General features: G+C 45.9%; 1 protein-coding gene across 5 annotated transcripts in view; it reads right to left on the bottom strand.

Annotated features, from left to right (window-relative positions):
* The window catches only part of ANO8 (anoctamin 8), a 150,336-nt gene that overhangs the window by 37,203 nt on the left and 92,052 nt on the right, over positions 1-21,081 (bottom strand). For 4 of the 5 annotated variants that reach the window (XR_013272187.1, XM_077475424.1, XM_077475427.1 and 1 more), the window contains exons 8-13: positions 15,759-15,920; positions 15,471-15,623; positions 14,005-14,131; positions 3,226-3,281; positions 2,904-2,978; positions 518-661 (exon numbers count right to left, since the gene is read on the bottom strand). Coding sequence is in view for 4 of the 5 variants with exons in the window: in XM_077475424.1 (XP_077331550.1) it covers positions 518-661; positions 2,904-2,978; positions 3,226-3,281; positions 14,005-14,131; positions 15,471-15,623; positions 15,759-15,920 (717 nt within the window). In the remaining variant the exon portion in view is untranslated. The remainder of the gene's footprint in view (positions 1-517; positions 662-2,903; positions 2,979-3,225; positions 3,282-14,004; positions 14,132-15,470; positions 15,624-15,758; positions 15,921-21,081) is intronic. The other variant, XM_077475425.1, reaches the window with a different exon arrangement.

A 21,081-nucleotide genomic window follows, 5' to 3' on the forward strand; every position in this document is an offset into this window, starting at 1 on the left:
CTAGCTCATTATGCCTTTTGCCGTACAGGTATATATAAAAAAAAAAAGTGTCAGCAGGTTTACTACCGTTTTAAGAATGCCTTTTGATAGTTTAAAATAGCAGAGCAGTTTTTGCTACCTCTTTAGATACCTTTTAGAACAGAACATAAAAACTTTTACCTCTGGGTGGAGATTAATTATGGGTCTCTGCGTGCATTATTATATTTCTCATTACAGCCTAGGTGTAAAGATATATTGTGCTTTCTGCTTAATAAACTGGGAGGCAAGAGCAAAGTAGATTACCGATGAAAATTATAGAGGTAGTTAGGCTGCAATAGGAAGCATAAACCTCCAACCACGTTCCATCCAATACCAAATTAACTTTAAACTGGAGACAGTGTCAAGCCAAGGAAACATTTTAACTCTTTAAGTACTACATTAGTTAGCCTAACACCACAGCAATGGGAGTAAAGTTCACAAAGTTCCCATACATTAAATAAGAACATAGAATTCCCCCTCCCATCTCACAGTTTCATACTTTAGACCTGAAGAAGCGCCGGGCTGATCTGAGAAGTGCCCTGAGGAAGATGAGGAACAGTTGGAACTGGAGGGTGAGGAAAGGAAGGAGGGCGCCTTTAATCTGACGGGTGAAGCTATGAGGCAGAGAGAAAACAAGCAGTTGCTGCAAGGAGGGTGGGAAAGGGCAGTGTGAGGTGAAGGAAAAGAAAATGAGGAAAAAAAGAGAGATAAGAACAAAGGAGAATAAACAAAAATTATAAAAGTAGGAACAGAAAGAAAAGGGTTAAAGCAGTGTCACATGTTCAGTTCTTTTTCTACAATAATATCTATTATATAATACTCAAAGGGAAATTTGCAAGAACTCTTATTGAAAAAAAAAAAAAAAATAGAAATGTATTATACCTGCAATAAAACCCTGACATGTGAACCTGCTTTAAACCAGTCACTGTCGATCAAGATTTAGGCAGCACAGTTATTTAATAGAACAGCACTTTTCACATGCATGCAATAAGTGGGTCTAAGTTATGTGAAAGACCCTTGAAGGATTAATCCAGGTTGAACCAAATCAGACTGGCTAATCGAGACTCAAAAAAGCGATACACTGAAAAGCACTAATGAATCTATAAATCGGTATCTCTTCTATGACCACATATACTACTGATGTTTCCCATCCTTCACTTTTTCAATGAGCACCAGTAAAAAAAAAAAAAAATTAATAGTTCCATCTTGCTTGAACATTGATCTTCATGCCAAGCCATAGTATTGGTTCACCAACCAGCAATTCAGCAGTGCTGAGAATCAGTAAGAGCCAATTACCACAATGTGCAGTGCATGCAACGTCATGTGTTGGTGTGTGTTACAGTGTGCTGCATTAGACAGCCCATTAAAAATGAGTAGGCTGCAACATACAAACAAAAATAGCGGCTAACTTTATTTTTTTTCAATTTGATGCAGTGCACTGGACACCATGAGTTGTGGTGTGTTGAAGCACATGTGTGTTTTGGCGATACATTGGGGTACGGTACCTCAGTGCACCAACACATGCAGCATGCAATACAGCAATGCAGGTGGTGTGAGTGGGTCTTATGCCAGTGTAAAGCCTCATACACACGGTCGGACTTTGTACAAACTTTTCCGTGGACTTTTGTACAAAGGGCGTGGTCCACAAGTTTGTATTGCATACACATGGTCGGACTTTTTGACAACAAACACGAACGTAATGACGTCACAACGTACTGACGCCGCTTCAAAAGAGGACGTTCAATGACTCCAGCGCCACCTTTGGTGAACTTCTGTATTGTAGTCTGATCTTTTGCATTGGTTCTGAGCATGCGTGTTTGTACCTTGTACAAAAGTCCGATGCTTTTGCGTACACACGGTCGGACTTTGCTCCATCTGACTTTTGTTGCCAGAAAGTTTGTCCGTTCGCACAGCCAACAAAAGTCAGATGAAAACAGAAAAAGTTTGTCCGATGGAGCGTACACACAGTCGGATGTTGCTCCAAAACAGCTCATTTGCATGTTTGTTGTCAAAAAGTCCGACCGTGTGTACGGGCCTTAAGTTTGCAAAAAAGATTACTTAAAAATTTTTTTTTTTTTTTTTTTTTATTTTATGAATAGGTCTTTAAAATTTTGATGTGCGCACACTGGACATATCCTTCAAAATATATCACCTACAAGACATGCATGTTCCTCATCGAACAGTGACCTTGAAGCTGATAAGGGTTCAGAAATAAGATGGGTTGGTGAAGGGAATGATTATGCAAGAATATGAGAATGTAACACATTAAAATGTTGAGAGAAGAAGGTATAATAAGAGTAGAATAACGCCTAACAGAAGAATACAAACCGCACAAAAAAGACATTACCTCACAGTTTATATATATATATCTATATCTATATATCTTTCTTATGGCGTTCCTCATCAACACAGTTGGGCACTAATGAAACCCATCAATAATAACAACTCTGTAGCAACAAAGCTGAAGGGAGAACGTCAAAAATGTATATATTTTTTTTTAAATAAATAAAAACGAAAGTTGAATTGAAAGGTAGCTCACGTTAAGTATTTGTGCTGCAAAGCATCCTATGATCATATTTCAACAACAATCCTAATTAATTGAAAGCTGGATTTGGATTATTTAACACCGATTTAAACACACCATGCACCAGAAATGATGCAACAGAAACATGAAAGTTGTCATGTTGATTGGTTGTCATTGGTAACACAGATGATCTTTCACTTTATGACACTGTCATAAAGGCGTCACTACCTTAAAATCACATCATGTTAGTATAGCTCAGCACAGCGTGTTAAAAAGCAAAAGGCCTGAATGTACTTCATGTTAAACCTGATATCCCATTGCTTAAAATGCAAATAAGCCCGATAAAGCTGTTTTTACTCACCTCTTTTAGTCTTTCCATGTCTTTGAGGTAGAAACCAATGTAGAAAAGACTCAAATAGGAATTTACAAACTGGAACTGGAGACGAAGAAGAAACATGAAATCACTAGCTTTACACACACACACACACACACACACACACACAGTTGTCCTACCACTTTTCAAAATAACATTCTAGTACCCCCAAAGTATATTATTATAGGGCTTCTAAATTATAGTTAGAAGAAAATAGGCAATTTCCAGTATCTTCTATACATCCCATTAAAGGCTCGCACTCCATGTCATAGGTGTTCTAGCAAGCCCACTTTTCTAACATAATACTTACTAAAACAATTTTGATGATTAGATGTTTATCATAGGCACTCTGTAAACGATAATTTTCTGCAAGTACAACAAAATAAGAGGTAAGGAAAGGTGCCAAGACCAGTAATCTGTCACATCAGCAAAAGAAAGCATACTGTAACAAGAAGAGTGTATATATATATATATATATATATATATATATATATATACACACACACAGTATCTCACAAAAGTGAGTACACCCCTCACATGTTTGTAAATATTTTATTCTATCTTTTCATGTGACAACACTGAAGAAATTACACTTTGCTACAATGTAAAGTAGTGAGTGTACAGCTTGTATAACAGTGTCAATTTGCTGTCCCCTCAAAAAAAAAAAAAAAAAAAAAAAAAAAAATCGACACACAGCCATTAATGTCTAAACTGCTGGCAACAAAAGTGAGTAAACCGCTAAGCATGTGTGTTAAATTTGGTGTCATCACTCCCACCCTCTCATACTGGTCACTGGAAGTTCAACATGGCACCTCATGGCAAAGAACTCCCTGAGGATCTGAAAAAAAAGAATTGTTGCTCTACATAAAGATAGCGTAGGCAATAAGAAGATTGCAAAAACCCTGAAACGGAGCTGCAGCATGGTGGCCAAGACCATACAGCAGTTTAGCAGGACAGGTTCCACTCAGAACAGGCCTCGCCATGGTCGACCAAACAAGTTGAGTGCATGTGCTAAGCATCATATCCAGAGGTCGTTTTTGAGAAATAGACGTATGAGTGCTGCCAGCATTGCTGCAAAGGTGGAAGGGGTCAGCCTGTCAGTGCTCAGGCTATACCGCCGCATCAAATTGGTCTGCATGGTTGTTGTGCCAAAAGGAAGCCTCTTCTAAAAGATGATGCACAAGAAAGCCCGCAAACAGTTTGCTGAAGTCAAGCAGACTAAGGGCACGGATTTTGGAAACACAAAAGGCACTTTTGACACTCCTAGTCTTCATGGACAAATTTGTCAAAATAAGAGAGAGAACGGAATGTGGCCACATCCGTGCGTCAGAGTCAGAAAGGATTGTTCAACAGGGGAGGTAGGGGAGGGCAGGAGTGCCCTATACTAGGCTATCTGCCTAAGCACTATATAAAAAAGTTTGGGAGGGGCGGGGGCATGGGGTTCCAACCCACCAGGACCCCCCCTCTGAGGTCCACATAGGGGATGTTGACCGAGGCCCTGCACAGGGGGCACAGACCAGGCCCCTCACAGGGGCAAAAATCGTGGCCTCTCACAGGGGACAAAAATTGTGGCCCCTCACAGGGGACAAAAGACTCAGTTAGACTTACCGGTGACGGTATTTCTAAGAGCCTTTCAGGACAACCCCGGAGAGAGTAGCTCCACCTTGCAATCAGGAAACACATGCCCACTTTAAAAACACCTCCTCCTCCTCCATGGCTTCAGTTATTGTGGCCTTCCGACGCTGGAAAACAAAGCACAGAAAGCACAACACCATGGTAGAACTTAATACATTTACTAAGCATAACCTAGGGAGGGAAGTAACGGTTGTCCTGAAAGGCTCTTAGAAATACCGTCACCGGTAAGTCTAACTGAGTCTTTCTCAAATCGCCTTTCAGGACAACCCCGGAGAGGATAACCGAGAAACTTACCCTAGGGCGGGACTACTGCCTGCAGTACCTTCCTGCCGAAGGCCTGATCTGCTGCAGACAGTAGATCTAACCGGTAATGCCGGAGAAATGTCGAATAACTGGACCAAGTGGCAGCCTTGCAGATTTGTTCAGGCGTGGCACCGGCCCTTTCAGCCCAGGAAACTGCCGTGGATCTAGTAGAGTGGGCAGCAATACCTGAGGGAGGTATTTCTCCTTTTGCTTTATAGGCTTCTGTTATAGCCAACTTAAGCCACCTACCCAGCGTACTTTTAGAAGCTTTCTCCCCCTTGCGTGATCCAGAAAATATCACAAAGAGGGCGTTTGATTTTCTAAATTCTTTAGTAACTTTCAGAAACTGTAAAAGACATCTTCTCACATCCAATGTGTGAAAAACTTCCTCTCCTGCATTTGCTGGGCTTGCAGAGAATGTAGGTAACACTATTTCCTGTGATCGATGGAAAGTTGAGGATACTTTCGGTAGGAATGCTGGATCCGTCCTCAGTACCACCCTGTCCTGATAAATTCTAAGGAAGGGTTCTGTAATAGCTAGAGCTTGGAGCTCGCTGACTCTCCTGGCCGAGGTGATGGCCACCCAAAAAGATTGTTTTTAAAACCACCTTCTGCAAAGAAGCTTCCTGTAAGGGTTCAAACGGTGCTCCCGAGAGACCCTGTAAAACTGTAGACAAATCCCAACTGGGAAAGTCTTTAAGGGCTACTGGTCTATTTCGAGCAAGAGCCCTAAAAAATCTAGAAATTAAAGTTTCTTTAGATAAAGTCTTTTCAAAGAAAACTGATAAGGCAGCCACCTGAGTCTTCAGGGTACTGGCTGCGAGACCCTTCTCCATTCCTTCATGGAGAAACTCCAAGACTGACACCGTGCTCTTGACCTTGAGTTCTCTAGAACTGCACCAGGAGTTGAACTTTTTCCAGACCTTCATGTAAATTGCCTGTGTAACTGCCTTCCTACTGGACAGCAGGGTCTTTACTACTTTATCTGAGAGACCTTTAGCCTTTAACAGGTCCTCCTCAGAAACCAGGCGGTTAGCTGCAGGAGTTCCACTTCTGGATGACTTACTGTCCCCTGGGATAACAGATCTTTTCTGAGTGGTAACCTCCATGGGGGCTTCGAGGCTAGGTTTCGAAGACCCGCGAACCAGGGTCTTTTTGGCCAAAAAGGAGTGACTAGTATTAAGTCTGTCCTTTCTTCCCTGAATTTCCTCAGTACTAGTGGAATTAGAGGAAAGGGGGGAAAGGCATAGCACAGCTGGTAATGCCAGGGGTGAGCGAATGCATCCAACCCTATTGCTGCATCTCCTCGGTGAAGAGAAAAGAATCTGTCCACCTTTGAGTTCTGCTGGCTGGCAAAAAGGTCTACCTGAGGAACCCCCCAGGCCTCGGAGATCATCAGGAACACTTCCTGATTCAGACTCCATTCTGCCTCTAGCAATTTGTGCCTGCTTAGGAGGTCCGCAAACAAATTCTGAGAGCCCTTCAGATGCACTGCCGATAGTGAGGCTGTGTTCTGTTCTGCCCAGGCTAACAACAGATTGGCCAGCTCCATCAAGCTCCTGCTTCTGGTTCCCCCTTGCTTCATAATGTAGGTAACCGCTGTTGTGTTGTCTGACAACACCTGAACATGGTGGCCTCTCAAACTCTGCTGAAATGCCACTAAACCCAGAAAGATCGCCTTCAACTCCCTCCAGTTGGATGATCTTTGAGCTTCCTGTTTGGACCAGACCCCCTGAGATGTCTGACCATCCAGATGGGCTCCCCAGCCCCAGGCACTTGCGTCTGTAGTAAGGCGCTTGTCCACAGGAAAGGTCCACACCAGGACCCTTGAGAGGTTTGCCTGGTCTCTCCACCACCAAAGAGCCCTTTTCGTCTTTGACGAAATTTTTAGCTGTTTTTCCAAAGGATCCTGATGGGACCAGCTTGACAGAACCTCCCTCTGAAGGGGTCTGGAATGGAACCTGGCCCACTGAACAGCCGGGATTGCTGCCGTAAGCAGGCCCAGAACTGCCATAGCCATCCTGACTGAGACTGTCTGGTTGCTCTGTATCCGCTGTACAGCTAGCTGTAACTTTTCCTGTTTTTCCAACGGCAGGAAAACTTTCTGGAGAATCGAATTTAATGTATACCCCAGAAATTTCATTTCCTGTGAGGGGGTCAGGATTGACTTCTCTAGGTTTAGAAGCCATCCCAGGCCCTCGAGGTGAGACTGGGCCCTCTGGAGATTGACTAGGACCTGCTCCCTGGAGTCTGCAAAAAACAAAAGGTCGTCCAGATAAGGAACGACTGGAATCCCCTTCAATTTCAGGGGTTCCAAAGCCTCTGCCATAATCTTCGTAAAGACCCTGGGAGAGGACGAGAGTCCGAACGGCAGAGCCCTGAATTGGAGGTGCCATACCGAACTCCCTACCTTCAATGCCAGGCGCAGGAACTGCTGCGATGCCTGATGAATTGGTATATGAAGGTAGGCATCCCTTAGGTCCAGGGATGCCATGAAGCATTCTGGGGTCAACAGCTTTGTGATGGAGAAAATTGTATCCATCCTGAAATGTTTGTACCGAATGAACCTGTTCAGGAATTTCAGATTCAGGATTAGACGGTACTTCCCTGAGGGTTTTTTCACCAGAAAAATATGTGAATAAAAACCCCCGCCCTGCTGGCTTACTGGGACTTGAATCAGAACCTCTTGCTGTATCAGCTCCTGTAACAACAGCTTCATTGCAGAGGCCTTCTCCTGATCCCTTGGCAATGTTGTCACATAAAACCTGCTCGGGGGTAGTTCTGAAAACTCCAACCTGTACCCCTGATCGACAACGCTCTTCACGAACAGATTTGGAGACAGCCTGTCCCATTGTTCGCGAAAAGCTGACAGTCTCCCCCCCACTGGGGAGATATTGTCACTTGTTCTTAGGGGACTGCTCTGGGGGAGATCTAAAGAGGACTCCACCCCTGCCTTTGCCCTTCTGTGAACCCCATCTGCTCTTGTGCTCCTGGTCTTTTTTATGGGACTGCTGAAAAGCACGAAAATTCTTTTTAGCCATCTGCTTTTTCTTAACTGGAAAAGCCTTCTTTTTATCGGCTGTTCTATCCAGCACAGACTCTAAATCAGGACCAAAGAGCAAGTCACCCGAGAAGGGAAGACCACACAGCTTGACCTTAGAGGCAGTGTCCCCAGACCATGTTTTCAGCCAAACTGCTCTCCTGGCTGAATTTACAAGAGCCGAAGACCTAGCGGCCAGTTTAACTGATTCTGCTGATGCATCCGCCATGTATTTGACTGCATTCAGGATCAGTGGAAAGGACTCTAAGAGATCCTTGCGGGGTGTCCCCGCCTCAATATGGCTCTTCAGCTTCTCTACCCAACATTCCAGATTCCTGGCCACCACCGTAGCTGCCATTGCTGGTTTTAGACTGACTGACGCAGCATCCCAAGCTTTTTTAAGGATGGAGTCAGCTTTTTTGTCCATTGGGTCTTTAAGGATCCCCATATCTTCAAAGGCTAGATCCGTTCGTCTGGATACCTGCGAGAAAGCTGCATCGACTCTGGGTTTCTTGTTCCAAACCTCTGAGTCCTTATCTTCGAAGGGAAACCTTCTTTTGAGAGCTTTAGAGAAGAAAGGGGCTTTTTCTGGGTCCTTCCACTCCTTTCTCACTGAGTCTGAGAGGACCCTGTGGACAGGAAAAACTCGCCGTTTTGTTTCGTCCAACCCCTGGTACATTTTGTCATGAACTGACAGTTGTACTCTTTCTTCCTGAATTTCTAGAGTAGTGTAGATTGCTTTTAAAATATCATCTACTTCCTCTAGTGATAGCTTGAATTTGGAGCCCCTGCTATCTTCTTCCTCTTCCTCCTCCTCCTCAGAATCCCTGAAGGAGATGAGAGTACTACCCCCTTCGTCTCCAGACTCTTCAGTTTCCACCTGTCTGGATGACGACGCCCTGGGGCTGGGCGGTAAGTTCTGAGGCTCGGTCTGTGCGGGAGGGTTTTGTATCAGGATGGACTTGACTGAACTCAAAGAGTTTGTCAGCTCTTTAACCGAAGAAAACAAATCCTTATATTGTTGAGATGTTTCCTCTTCCACCAATTCTCTGATACAATTTCTGCACATTGCCTTCTGCCATGAATCTCTGAGGGGGGTTTTGCAGGAAGGACATTTTCTCTGACCTGGTCTAGCTTTTCCTAGTGATTTTTCCTGAAACGACATACAGGTTTAATTCACTAAAAGCTCTCAACAACCAGTTGCTTAACACCAAGCCAGTGCAGAGACCCACCACCAAACAGACCTACTAGTGAGACCCCAGAACTAGGCTGCAAAAGGTCAGAGCGAAGTCCACCTCTGACCTGCAGCGACAGGCCCCCAAGAGGGGGGAACAAACAAAGACATACCCACAGTAAAGCAGAGGGTGCCAGTGCACCTTACGTACCTGGGCTGGACCGGTGCTGGGGGCGCCTGTCTCCGCCATAGCTGGCTTGCACTCTTCCATCGTTTGAGTGAGGCAGCTATTTTACAAACAGCTCTCATTTTAAATTTTCCCGGCCGCCGCGTCATCAAGGCCGGCCGGAAGCGGAAGCACACGGTCACCTGACCCGCCCCATGACCCCTGCGTTCCAGGCGCTGAACCACGGCGCCACGCCCCCTCAGAGCGCCCGCGCGTCACCGTGAACGACGCCGTCGCCGCCCGGGACCCGGCGCCGAAAACGGAGCCATGCCGCTGACCTGCAGCGGCCTCCGCCAGCAACAGAGCCCTCCCTGCGCTAACAAGCGGACACCGGGCACCCGACGCCGGCACTCCGAGGGTCCTTACTCCCGTGAGATGGCGGGACCAGGAGCTCCAGGAGTCCTCTCCCCGTGGAGATGCTGCTGGGGGTCAAAGAGAAACAACCTGCAACAAAAGGTAAGCCTTACTCCCCTGCAGAGAGTGTAGCTCTCCCTGGTTCAGGCACATGCTTCCTCCAAGGAGGAAACACAATAACTGAAGCCATGGAGGAGGAGGAGGTGTTTTTAAAGTGGGCATGTGTTTCCTGATTGCAAGGTGGAGCTACTCTCTCCGGGGTTGTCCTGAAAGGCGATTTGAGAAAATTGTGGCCCCCTCACAATGGGTACAGACCAGGACCATAACCCCTCACCAGGGATACAGACCATGACCCCCTCACAGGGGCACAAACCGTGGAACCCTCACAGGGGCACAAACCGTGCCACCCTCACAGGGGGAGCACAGACCGGGCCCCTCACAGGGGCTTAAACCGTGGCCCCTCACAGGGGGCACAGACCCCGCAGCGCCACCCCTCAGGAAAGGGAGCCACCACGAGGCCTAGCAGGCCGCAAAAGCCTCAGGCTAAATTTTTGGCCAGGAGCACATGGCCCGCAGGGGGACCAGACCGTTCCTGAGCCCTGAACAGACACTCAGACGGTAGGCCACAAAAGCAGCACCCTAAATTTTTGGATGCCAGCCGCAGTGCATAGACTGCAGGGAGACCGGACCAACGAGCGCTGGTAGGCCACAGGCTAAATTTTTGGCTGCCCACCACAAGCACGTGGCCCGCTGGGGGACCGGACCAACCCTGGACGGACCTTGGCCGGTAGGCCGAAAAGCGTCTGCCTACATTTTCGCATGCCAGCCATAAGTCGAGGGACCAAACCAATCCTAGCTGGTAGGCCGCAAAGCCGCAGCCTAAATTAGTCCCTGGACCCCCGATCACCTGCCTCCCCGGCCTAACCTCCAAATACCCCCCTATGCAAAACCCGAGGATGGAAAAAAGGGACCGTGTGCCCCAAAAAGTCCCTAGGCCAGAAGCCTGGGCCTCACCCGAGAAAGAGGGGGGTGGAGAACCCCAGAGGGACCAACCACCCCAGGGAGTACCCGCGTCCCACACCTCTCCGGGGAAGGAGAGGAGGGGACTACTTAACTCTCCAGTGAAATGCTCGGGTAATGCTCCCGGACAGATCCTCCTCGCCACCAAATTGGGGGGCTGTCGGACATGAGAAATGCTGCGACACAGGCTGAGACCCGGTCGTATGCGACCTTGCGAGATGTTTAACTCACAGGGCCAGCCCCTGTCCAGTAGGGCTATGTCACGGCCGACCTAGCATGTAGCTGCGGTCTGCACACGCTCGCTGGCCAGACTGGGGTGACCCCTGGAATGCACTGATTACTGTATAAATGTCACTGGCAGGGAAGGGGTTAACACTAGGGGGCGATCAAGGGGTTGACTGTGTTCCCTCATGAGTGTTTCTAAATATGGGGGATGGGACTCACTGGGGGGAGGAGACTGATCGCTGTTCCTAATTAGTAGGAACAGGAGATCTTGTCTCTCCTCTCCTGTCAGAACGGGGATGTGTGTGTTTACACACACACACACACACACCCCCATTCTGGCTCTTGTGCCCGTGGTTATGGGTGACCGACGGTCATCGCGACTACCGGCCACATGCATTGGGTCCCCACGCTGTGCAGCTGGCACGCGCCTGCTATTGCCCTTAAAAAGGTGCCAACGTACACGTACGGCGCTTCGCAGGGTCGTGCCAACCTGCCGCAGTATAATGATGGGGGCTGGTCAGCAAGTGGTTAAGGCAGTGCTGGAAAATAACGGTGGCCACACAAAATGATGACACTTTGGGGTGTACTCACTTTTGTTATCAGCAGTTTAGACATTAATGGTTGTGTGTTGAGTTATTTTGAGGCGATAGCAAATTTACACTGTTATACAAGCTGTACACTCACTACTTTACATTGTAGAGAAGTGTAATTTCTTCAGCGTTTTCTAATAAAAAGATATAATAAAATCTTTACAAAAATGTGAGGAGTGTACTCACTTATATTTTTGTACTATATTTTGCACTTTATATTGAGATAGTTTAAATAATATATATATATATATATATATATATATATATATATATATATATATATATATATATATATATATATATATATATATATATATATATATATATATATATATATATATATATATATGTTCTAGCACACTTAAAAAAGCTGCATCAGTTGGTGGCATAACCAGACACCAAGGGGAGTTTTGTCTCTGGTTTGCCCAATCATTAATGGGCAGGCTATATGTTCCAAGTGGATCAATCAACTTAGGTACAACCAGCCTGTCAGATTTGCAGTCGATTCCTTGCCTTCCACCAGGCCAGTGTCTTCTTCTGCCAGGGACGGCTTCCCCCGCCCTTACTGCCGGGAGAAGACAATGGCCCGCCAGAAGGGATTCCTGCATCAACACTGACTGTGTTGATGGAGGAGTCAAGCGAATTCCTTTCCTGCAACCTGTGGTTGCAGGAAAGAAATTTTCTCTGTGTACGGCTGGGCCTTCTCTTCTGCGGCTGCTCCCTACCCTTCCCACAAAATATACCTACTTTACTTATTCTAAGATAAATATAAGCCAAATATAAGCCAAATATTTTTCTCTTATGGCAAAATTGGCAGGTCAGTAGGTTCACTATTCAGGAGCAGTAAGCTCTGTTATAAGAACTGCCAAAACCAGGTTTACATTTATTTTTTATAGTTTACTAGAGTTGAAGAAATTATACCAAGGAATTCCTGCCAAGGAATGTGCATTAAAGGCCAAGTTCAGCTTTTACATAAACAGCCCCATGCAGACAAGGGGCCAAATAGTTTAAAAGACACTGTGGGGTTGATTTACTAAAACTGGTGCACTTAGAATGTGGTGCAACTGTGCATGGTAGCCAATCAGCTACTAACCTCAACTTGTTTGATTAAGCTTTGGCAATAAAGCCTGAAAGCTGAGTGGTTTCTATGAAGAAGTTAGCATGATTTTGCGCTCTCCAGCTTTCTCCGCTGACCCAGCCCTGTATCATTTGTAAAACAATTAAGGCATAATATGCCCAATGTTTTTAAGTCCTGGCTAATTTCAAAGACATGAGATGCAACAAAATGGCTGCTGAGCTATCTTCTTTGAGGACAACTAAATACATAATCTTGTAATAGGTTGGAAGGAATTTGGGAAAACACCGCCTTCCCATATGGCGATGGGACTTTCAATGATATGTGAGGCTGTCACTGAGGTAAACACAAACAATTCATCAATAAAGAAATAGTGCGTTTATTACAGAAACATAAATAGCATAAAATACATCATGCCACATTTTGGAATACTCCATGCACTAGCATCTTTCAAGCTTTTAAAAAGATTCAAATAGTATTGGCCATTGCCAAATATGGCTAGATGTATTTGTCAATTTTTATGCTATTTATGTTCCTGTAATAAACTCACTATTTTATTATCAATAAATTGTTTGTGCTTACCTCAGCAACAGCCTCACATCCTTTAAAGTCCCATCACCATATGGGAAAGAGGTGTTTTCCCAAATTCTTTCCAATATATTTCACAGGGATATGGATGTGATCGATTGTCCCTAGAAATGGTCTAACAGTTCTATATATAATCTTGTAATATGTTTATACATCTCTTTATTTGTCCTCAAAGAAGACGGCTCGTGGCCATTTTATTGTAGTCCAGAGTATGAGAATCCTGGTGAAGATGCTATGAAGGGAGAAAGCACACTGCACATGTATATGCATATGAAGCAGGAAACATGCTCTCTCCTGCAATGCTGGGCACCCAATGCCTGCTGGGTATGGAAATAAGCTAGAAAAAAATGACTGTGATCTGTGAACATGGGAGTATTTCAGTCTGGCTTCTAGGGTGACAGAAAAAAAGGATAGGTATGGTATTGGCAGTAAATAGTATTTTTATAAATAGCACAGTGTTTTTTTAAAAATACAGGGGCTCCTTGTTTGCTGTGGCCAGTTTATGTAAAAGGTGAACCTAGCCTTTTAACTAATTTTGCTCTGTGAATCTTAACATCTAAGTATACAGACAGAGATTCACAGAAACATGAGTCATTCTAAGCAATGAAATACTTAAAAAGAGCAGGGACTAGCTTCAGGCAATTCCACAGTGGGGGATGAGGAATGACACCAAGTTTATGTGGAGTTAGCAGTTGCAGAATTGGGACAGCTTGACTGCTGCACTGGGGAGTAAACACTGTTTTCCCCAAAATAATATACCGGTATATATTTACTTGAAATGGTGAGATGATATACAGTACTGTATACAAAAACTTAAGGTAATGAAAAGGAAATGTATTAATAATAAAAATGAATATACCCATATCATTTAACCAGTACGCAATCTTCCTGTACACCTCATCACAAGAACTAACTATAATGGCCAAGAGGATCTTGGGGAAGAAGCGAACGAGCCGTGGGAGCTCTCTTATACTAAGGACAAACTCCTGCAAAAGAAAAGAACATGAGAACAAATGATATCCAGATGATGGCTGTGCAAATATCCACTCTATCATTATAATAATGTTAAGAGCATCATGACTGGGAAATTAAAAAGTTGGTTAATCGAGATCCCAGGCTTTCTTTACTGAATTCTCTAACTTCAAATAGACAATTGCAAACAGAGTACTGTGGAGGATGTATTGGAATACTATTAAAATAAAGCAAACAACGTATGTATTTATATATTTCCCTTTCCCTTCACTAAGGGGGGGATAAAGGACTTCTGAAATCTTTCTAACAGAGCCCCAGAAAGCAGTGAAAACCAGACAGTAAAAGCCGGACCCAGAAGGTCCTTCCTCATTTCACCCACAACTTGGCTGGATGTATAGTTTAACGCTTATCTAAACTGAATAATAAAATGCATACATTAAAACACCTCAGTATTTAGCTGTAGTGGTTGCATCAGTTTCCTTTTTTCTGACTTTATTTTTTCACCTTGAGATTCTCCCAGCAATACACTTCCTGTCCTGGGCTGAAAATGCTCACTGTATCTATTGAGGAGCAACATTGTCACTCTAGGCGGCACTCCTGACATAGACTACAAATACCTTTCCCTCTCCTTATTCCCATTGAATAGAGGGGCATTGATTTCTGTTTCACAAAAAGCGGGTATAAGTTGTTTGAGATTTCAGTGCACACATAGAAAGTTACACAAACACAATATTTCTGACAGGATCAACAGGTATTTTTCTATTTACTTGGAGGGCTTTCACACTGCCTTGCCCATAGCGTCGGCGGTAAAATGCCGCTATTTTTAGCGGCGTTCTACCGTCGGATTTGCATCGCTTTTCGGCCGCTAGCAGGGCGCTTTTACCCCCGCTAGCGGCCAAGAAAGGGTTAAAACCGCCTGCAATAGCTGCGTTTTGCCGACGGTATTGCAGCGCTGCCTCATTGATTTCAATGGGGAGCAGCGGTGGAGGAGCGGTAAACACACCGCTCCTTCACCGCTCCAAAGAAGCTGCTGGCAGGACTTTTCCTGACATCCTGCCAGAGCACCGCTCAGGTGTGAAAGCCCTCGGGCTTTCACACTGGAGAAAAAAGATGTTGCAGTTTGAGGGCAGATTGCAAGCACTATTTCTATCGCTATAGCGCCTGCAAACCGCCCTCTTTGTGAAAGGGGTCTTAGCCTAAAAAAAGGAAACTAATGCAGCCACCACATCTATGGAATGACAACCTGAAATATATAATGGGTATGTTCTTGGGTTTAGCTACAAGATCATGAAACATATCTGCAATAACATACAATGATCAAACATAATTTCTGATGGAAAGGATTTTGCTAACCTGCAGCTCAAAGCAAGCAAGCATCACAATAAAGACGAAAAAGAGACAGGACATGCAGATAGGTAGACTGACACAGGACTGAAATAGAAGACGCTTCCATGGGGGGTAGTGTAACTCTTCACAGTTTGTCACTGGACTGATTCTTTTGACACCCTATGTATGATAAAATGTGGAAAAAATTATTACAGAAAGCAAATGACAAGATAGTAAATAGACTTTTAAACCTAAAACACATCATTACAAATCATGGAGCAGATAAATGTTTACACTAAATGCACCATCCCTTACCCTAAACTGTGGTCGGGGCTCCTCAATAAATTCAGCAGGGGTATCTAATGTCCCCCACTTGTATGCCAGTTCAGCCCCTCTACGTTTCCAGCCTTCCAGAAACAAGGTAGCCCAAATAACATTGAAGAAAGCAAACACCACACAGCAAATATCTCGACTGGTCTGAGGAAAGAAATCCAAAATGAAAAACAATTCAAAATTAAGAACATGAGAGCACAGCAGATAAAAAAAAAATGTCATGTGTAAAAAGCTTAGTTTTGCTCTCAGGATGTGACTTGTTTTAAAGGTGAAACTCCAGCCAAACAGGTATTTATATGCATATATTTGCCCTTTTACATGCCAATAGATTTGTAATTTTGGTCAGCCATTCTTGTGATACACACCTTGCTAGTCAGTAAACATTTAGCTATTTTCGGGTTTAATATTACTGATTGCTGTGCTTTGTGGTTTGTAGGTCAGCTGAATCCTCATTGCAGAGCAGTGATGCTGCTGTTTTTTGCTACAATGGGAAGGCTTTAGGCAGAGGTGTGGCATAGGAAGCTTTATTGCTGAACACCAGGAAGATAAACTGTTTAGTCTAGAACTATTCAGGGGGTGTTACTAAAGCTAGGTTCACACACATGTGAATTGGATGCGTTTCATTGTGGTGTGCGGCCATTTCCTTTTCTTTACCCGCTTCCCAATGTCGCTAAACGCCTCAGCCTGATGTTGTGGAATCTTCGGCTGGAAGTCCACAAAGCCAACACTTCCATGATTGTCGACCTCTGTGGTCCCCGGCAGCTCTCACTGATTCCATCTTCTGACCTCACCTCATTACAGAATATAGCAGTTACATGGAGGTCAGCAGGAGGAACCAGAGTAAACTGCAGGGAACCCAGGATATCACCATTCCCAAAAATGTTGGTTTCAGTGTGACACTTTATAAGAGTATGTCCTGTCTAGGTAAAGCTTGTTAGTAATTTCTTTGTATCACTTGTAAGGTGTGGATAATGAAATATTTTTATTAATTGCAAAATATTTTCCTTGGAGTCCATTGCGGGACACAGGAAGCCATATACTGTACAGTTATACTACCAGTTATATAAGGATTGGACAATAGAAAAAAAAAAACAAAAACCTGTAGGCCAGCCCAGGAAAATGAGGATCATAAAGACAAAAGGAGTGGGACCCGTGTCCCTCGATGGACTCCAAGAAAATAATTTAATGGTGAGTACCAAGATCCCGTTTTCTTTCTCATCCATTTAAATATGTGAACGCTTACAGTATCTCACAAAAGTGAGTACACCCCTCACATTTTTGTAAATATTTTAGTATATCTTTTCATGTGACAACACTGAAGAAATTACCGTATTTATCTGCATATAACACGCACTTTTTCCCCTTAAAATCAGGGGAAAATCGTGGGTGCGTGTTATACGCCGATACTCCGCGATTTCCACACAATTTTTTTGGGCTCTGGGCGGCTTTCAGCTGCCCAGAGCCCTTCTCGCGGCTTTCGGCCGCTCTCGTACCTTTTCGGCCGCTCTCGTACCTTTTCGGCCGCTCTCGTACCTTCTTGGCGGCTTTCAGCCGCTCTCGGACCTTCCGAGAGCGGCCGAAAGCTGCCGAGGTCCAAGAGCGGCCGAAAGCCTCCGAGAGCGGCCGAAAGCCTAGGTCCGCGAAGGCCCGGAAGGTCCGAGAGCGGCCGAAAGCTGCCGAGGTCCGAGAGCGGCCGAAAGCCGCCGAGAAGGTCCGAGAGCGGCCGAAAGCCGCCAAGAACTTCCGGGTGCCGCCGAGATACACGGGACATCTCGGCGGCGCCATTTTTAAAAACATAAGCGGACAATCTGCATGTCAAGGCTGCAATGACAAGGCTGCAATGAGGACAGGCTTCATGACAAGGCTGCAATGAGGACAGGCTGCATGACAAGGCTGCAATGAGGACAGGCTGCATGACAAGGCTGCAATGAGGACAGGCTGCATGACAAGGCTGCAATGAGGACAGGCTGCATGACAAGGCTGCAATGAGGACAGGCTGCATGACAAGGCTGCAATGAGGACAGGCTGCAATGAGGACAGGCTGCATGACAAGGCTGCAATGAGGACAGGCTGCATGACAAGGCTGCAATGAGGACAGGCTGCATGACAAGGCTGCAAATGACGCTGACAAGGCTTCAGATGGACACTGATAAGGCTGCATTGATGGGAATTTAAATGTAAGTTTTTTTTCCTTAAATTTCCCTCCTAAAAGTTTTTTCCACAAAATTTCCTCCTAAACTTGGGGTGCGTGTTATACGCCAGCGCATGTTATACGCCGATAAATACGGTACACTTTAATACAATGTAAAGTAGTGAGTCTACAGCTTGTATAACATTGCAAATTTGCTGCCCCTTCAAAATAACTCAACACACAGCCATAAATGTCAGAACCGCTGGCAACAAAAGTGAGTACACCCCTAAATGAAAATTTACAAATTCGGCCCAATTAGCCATTTTCCCTCCCCGATGTGATGTGACTTGTTAGTGTTACAAGGTCTCAGGTGTGAATGGGGAGCAGGTGTGTTACATTTGGTGTTATCGCTCTCACTGTCTCATACTGGTCACTGGAAGTTCAATATGGCACCTCATGGCAAAGAACTCTCTAATGATCTGAAAATTGTTGCTCTACATAAAGATGGCCTAGGCTATAAGAAGTTTGCCAAGACCCTGAAACTGAGCTGCAGCATGGTGGCCAAGATGATTCAGTGGTTTAACAGGGCAGATTCCACTCAGAACAGGCCTCACCATGGTCGACCAAACAAGTTAAGTGCACGTGCATCATAGCCAAAGGTTGTCTTTGGTAAATAGACAGATGAGTGTTGCCCGCATTGCTGCAGAGGTTGAAGGGGTGGGGGTCAGCCTGTCAGTGTTCAGACCATATGCTGCACACTGCATGAAATTGGTCTTGGTCATGAAAGTGACCAGTATAATCCTCTAAAAAAGTGAATATAGTGAATAAAAAAGTGAAGAATACATTTTTTTTTTGGTGGATGGACTATATTCACCTTTTTAGAGGATTATACTGGTCACTTAATTGTCTATATGTGAACTAGTACACTAATTTATTTGTGGTGATTTGTATAAATTATGTGATTTGTGTTTATGAATATAAAGCACATTGATCCACACGGGATCACCCAACATTTTAGATAGTGTGCGTTGACACAGGGAATAGTGCTACGTGCAATCAATTATTTGTTTAATAGTTAAAAACTAGTTTTGATGCACCTATATATATTTCATCAGAGTAGTACACATGTTCCAAACAGAGCGAACACTAATGTTTTTCAGCCTATCAAGGCCTTACTCCTAGTAAGACCAACTAGGAGTAAGGCCATGATAGGCTGAAATGTGTTATGCTGTGTACACACGTAGCCGACTATCCGACGGACTTAGACTGGCGGACTTCCCGCCAGACTGTCCGTCGGACTTTCCGAACGGCTACTTGCCCACACACGGCACTTTTTCAGCGTACTAATACGACGTACTAAGTCCGCCGTACTATCCGCCCTACTTTTGAAATGAACGGACTCGCCCACACACGCGGAGGAAAGTCCGCTCATTTTGAGCGCGTCTCCAGGTAGGCGGGGCCCGCGAAGGAGATGCCGCTGGCCCCGCCACCTGGTATGGGCTTAAAGGGGAACCCCAATGCCGAAAAAAATCAGCGTGGGGGTCCCCCCCTAAGTCCACAACAGACCCTTGTCTGAGCACGCTACCCGGCCAGCCAGGAAAGGAGGGGCGAGCGAGCGCCCCCCTACTGAGCCGTACCAGGCCGCGTGCCCTCAACATGGGGGTGCCTTGGGGAAGGGGGGCCGCGCGGCCCCCCCACCCCAAAGCACCTTGTCCCCATGTTGATGAGGACAAGGGCCTCTTCCCGACAACCCTGGCCGTTGGTTGTCGGGGTCTGCGGGCGGGGGGCTTATCGGAATCTGGGAGCCCCCTTTAATAAGGGGGCCCCCGGATAACCGGCCCCCCACCCTATGTGAATGAGTATGGGGTACAATGTACCCCTACCCATTCACTTGTGAAATAAAGTACAAAAAAAAACACAACACAGAGAAAAAATATTTTATTGCACAGCTCCGGGGGTCTTCCGTCTTCGGGGGTCTTCTCGCCGGACTCCTCCGCTATCTTCTTCTAGCTCTTTTGCTAGCGGAGGAGCCCGGCATTCTTCTTCGTCACCGCGGCCTCTTCTTCCGACTTCGGGGGTCTTGTCCCCCTCTTCGGTTCTTCTGCCGGGCCACCGCTCCTTCTTATAGCTCTTTTACAGGCGGTGGCCCAGTCTTCTGTCGCCGCCTCCGCCTTCCGTTCTTCTTCTTCTTCTCCTGGAGATGTTGACTCGAAGCTCTCTCCGGCCGCAATGCCAGGGACGCGCTGCGCGGTGACTTATATAGGGACAAGGGGCGGGGTCATCGGTTGATGTCACATGGGTTGATGTCACATGGTGACCCCGCCCCCTTACGATGTCACAGTCCCGGAGGATGCTGGGACTGTCGCCATGTGACATGAACCCATGTGACATGAACCCATGTGACATGAACCCATGTGACATCAACCGATGACCCCGCCCCTTGTCCCTATATAAGTCACTGCGCAGCGCGTCCCTGGCATTGCGGCCGGAGAGAGTTTTGAGTCAACATCTCCAGGAGAAGAAGAAGAAGAAGAAGAATGGAAGGCGGCGGCGTCAGAAGACCAGGCCACCGCCTGTAAAAGAGCTATAAGAAGGCCCGGCAGAAGAACCGTAGAGGGGGACAAGAAGTCGGAAGAAGAGGCCGCGGCAACGAAGAAGAATGCCGGGCTCCTCCGCTAGCAAAAGAGCTAGAAGAAGATAGCAGAGGAGTCCGGCGAGAAGACCCCCGAAGACGGAAGACCCCCGGAGCTGTGCAATAAACTATTTTATCTTGTGTGTTGTGTTTTTTTTGTACTTTATTTTACAGGTAAATGGGTAGGGGTACATTTTACCCCATACTCATTCACATAGGGTGGGGGGCCGGTTATCCGGGGGCCCCCTTATTAAAGGGGGCTCCCTGATTCCGATAAGCCCCCCGCCCGCAGACCCCGAGAAACAACGGCCAGGATTGTCGGGAAGAGGCCCTTGTCCTCATCAACATGGGGACAAGGTGCTTTGGGGTGGGGGAGGGGCACGCGGCCCCCCCTTCCCCAAGGCACCCCCATGTTGAGGGCATGAGGCCTGGTATGGCTCAGTAGGGGGGGTGCTCGCTCGCCCCTCCTTTCCTGGCCGGCCGGGTAGCGTGCCCGGACAAGGGTCTGTTGTGGACTTACGGGGGACCCCCACGCCGTTTTT

The sequence above is a fragment of the Lithobates pipiens genome, unplaced genomic scaffold (assembly GCF_037356315.1).
Source record: "Lithobates pipiens isolate NorthernLeopardFrog02 unplaced genomic scaffold, aLitPip1_a1.2 Scaffold_13, whole genome shotgun sequence".
Lineage (NCBI taxonomy): Eukaryota > Metazoa > Chordata > Amphibia > Anura > Ranidae > Lithobates > Lithobates pipiens.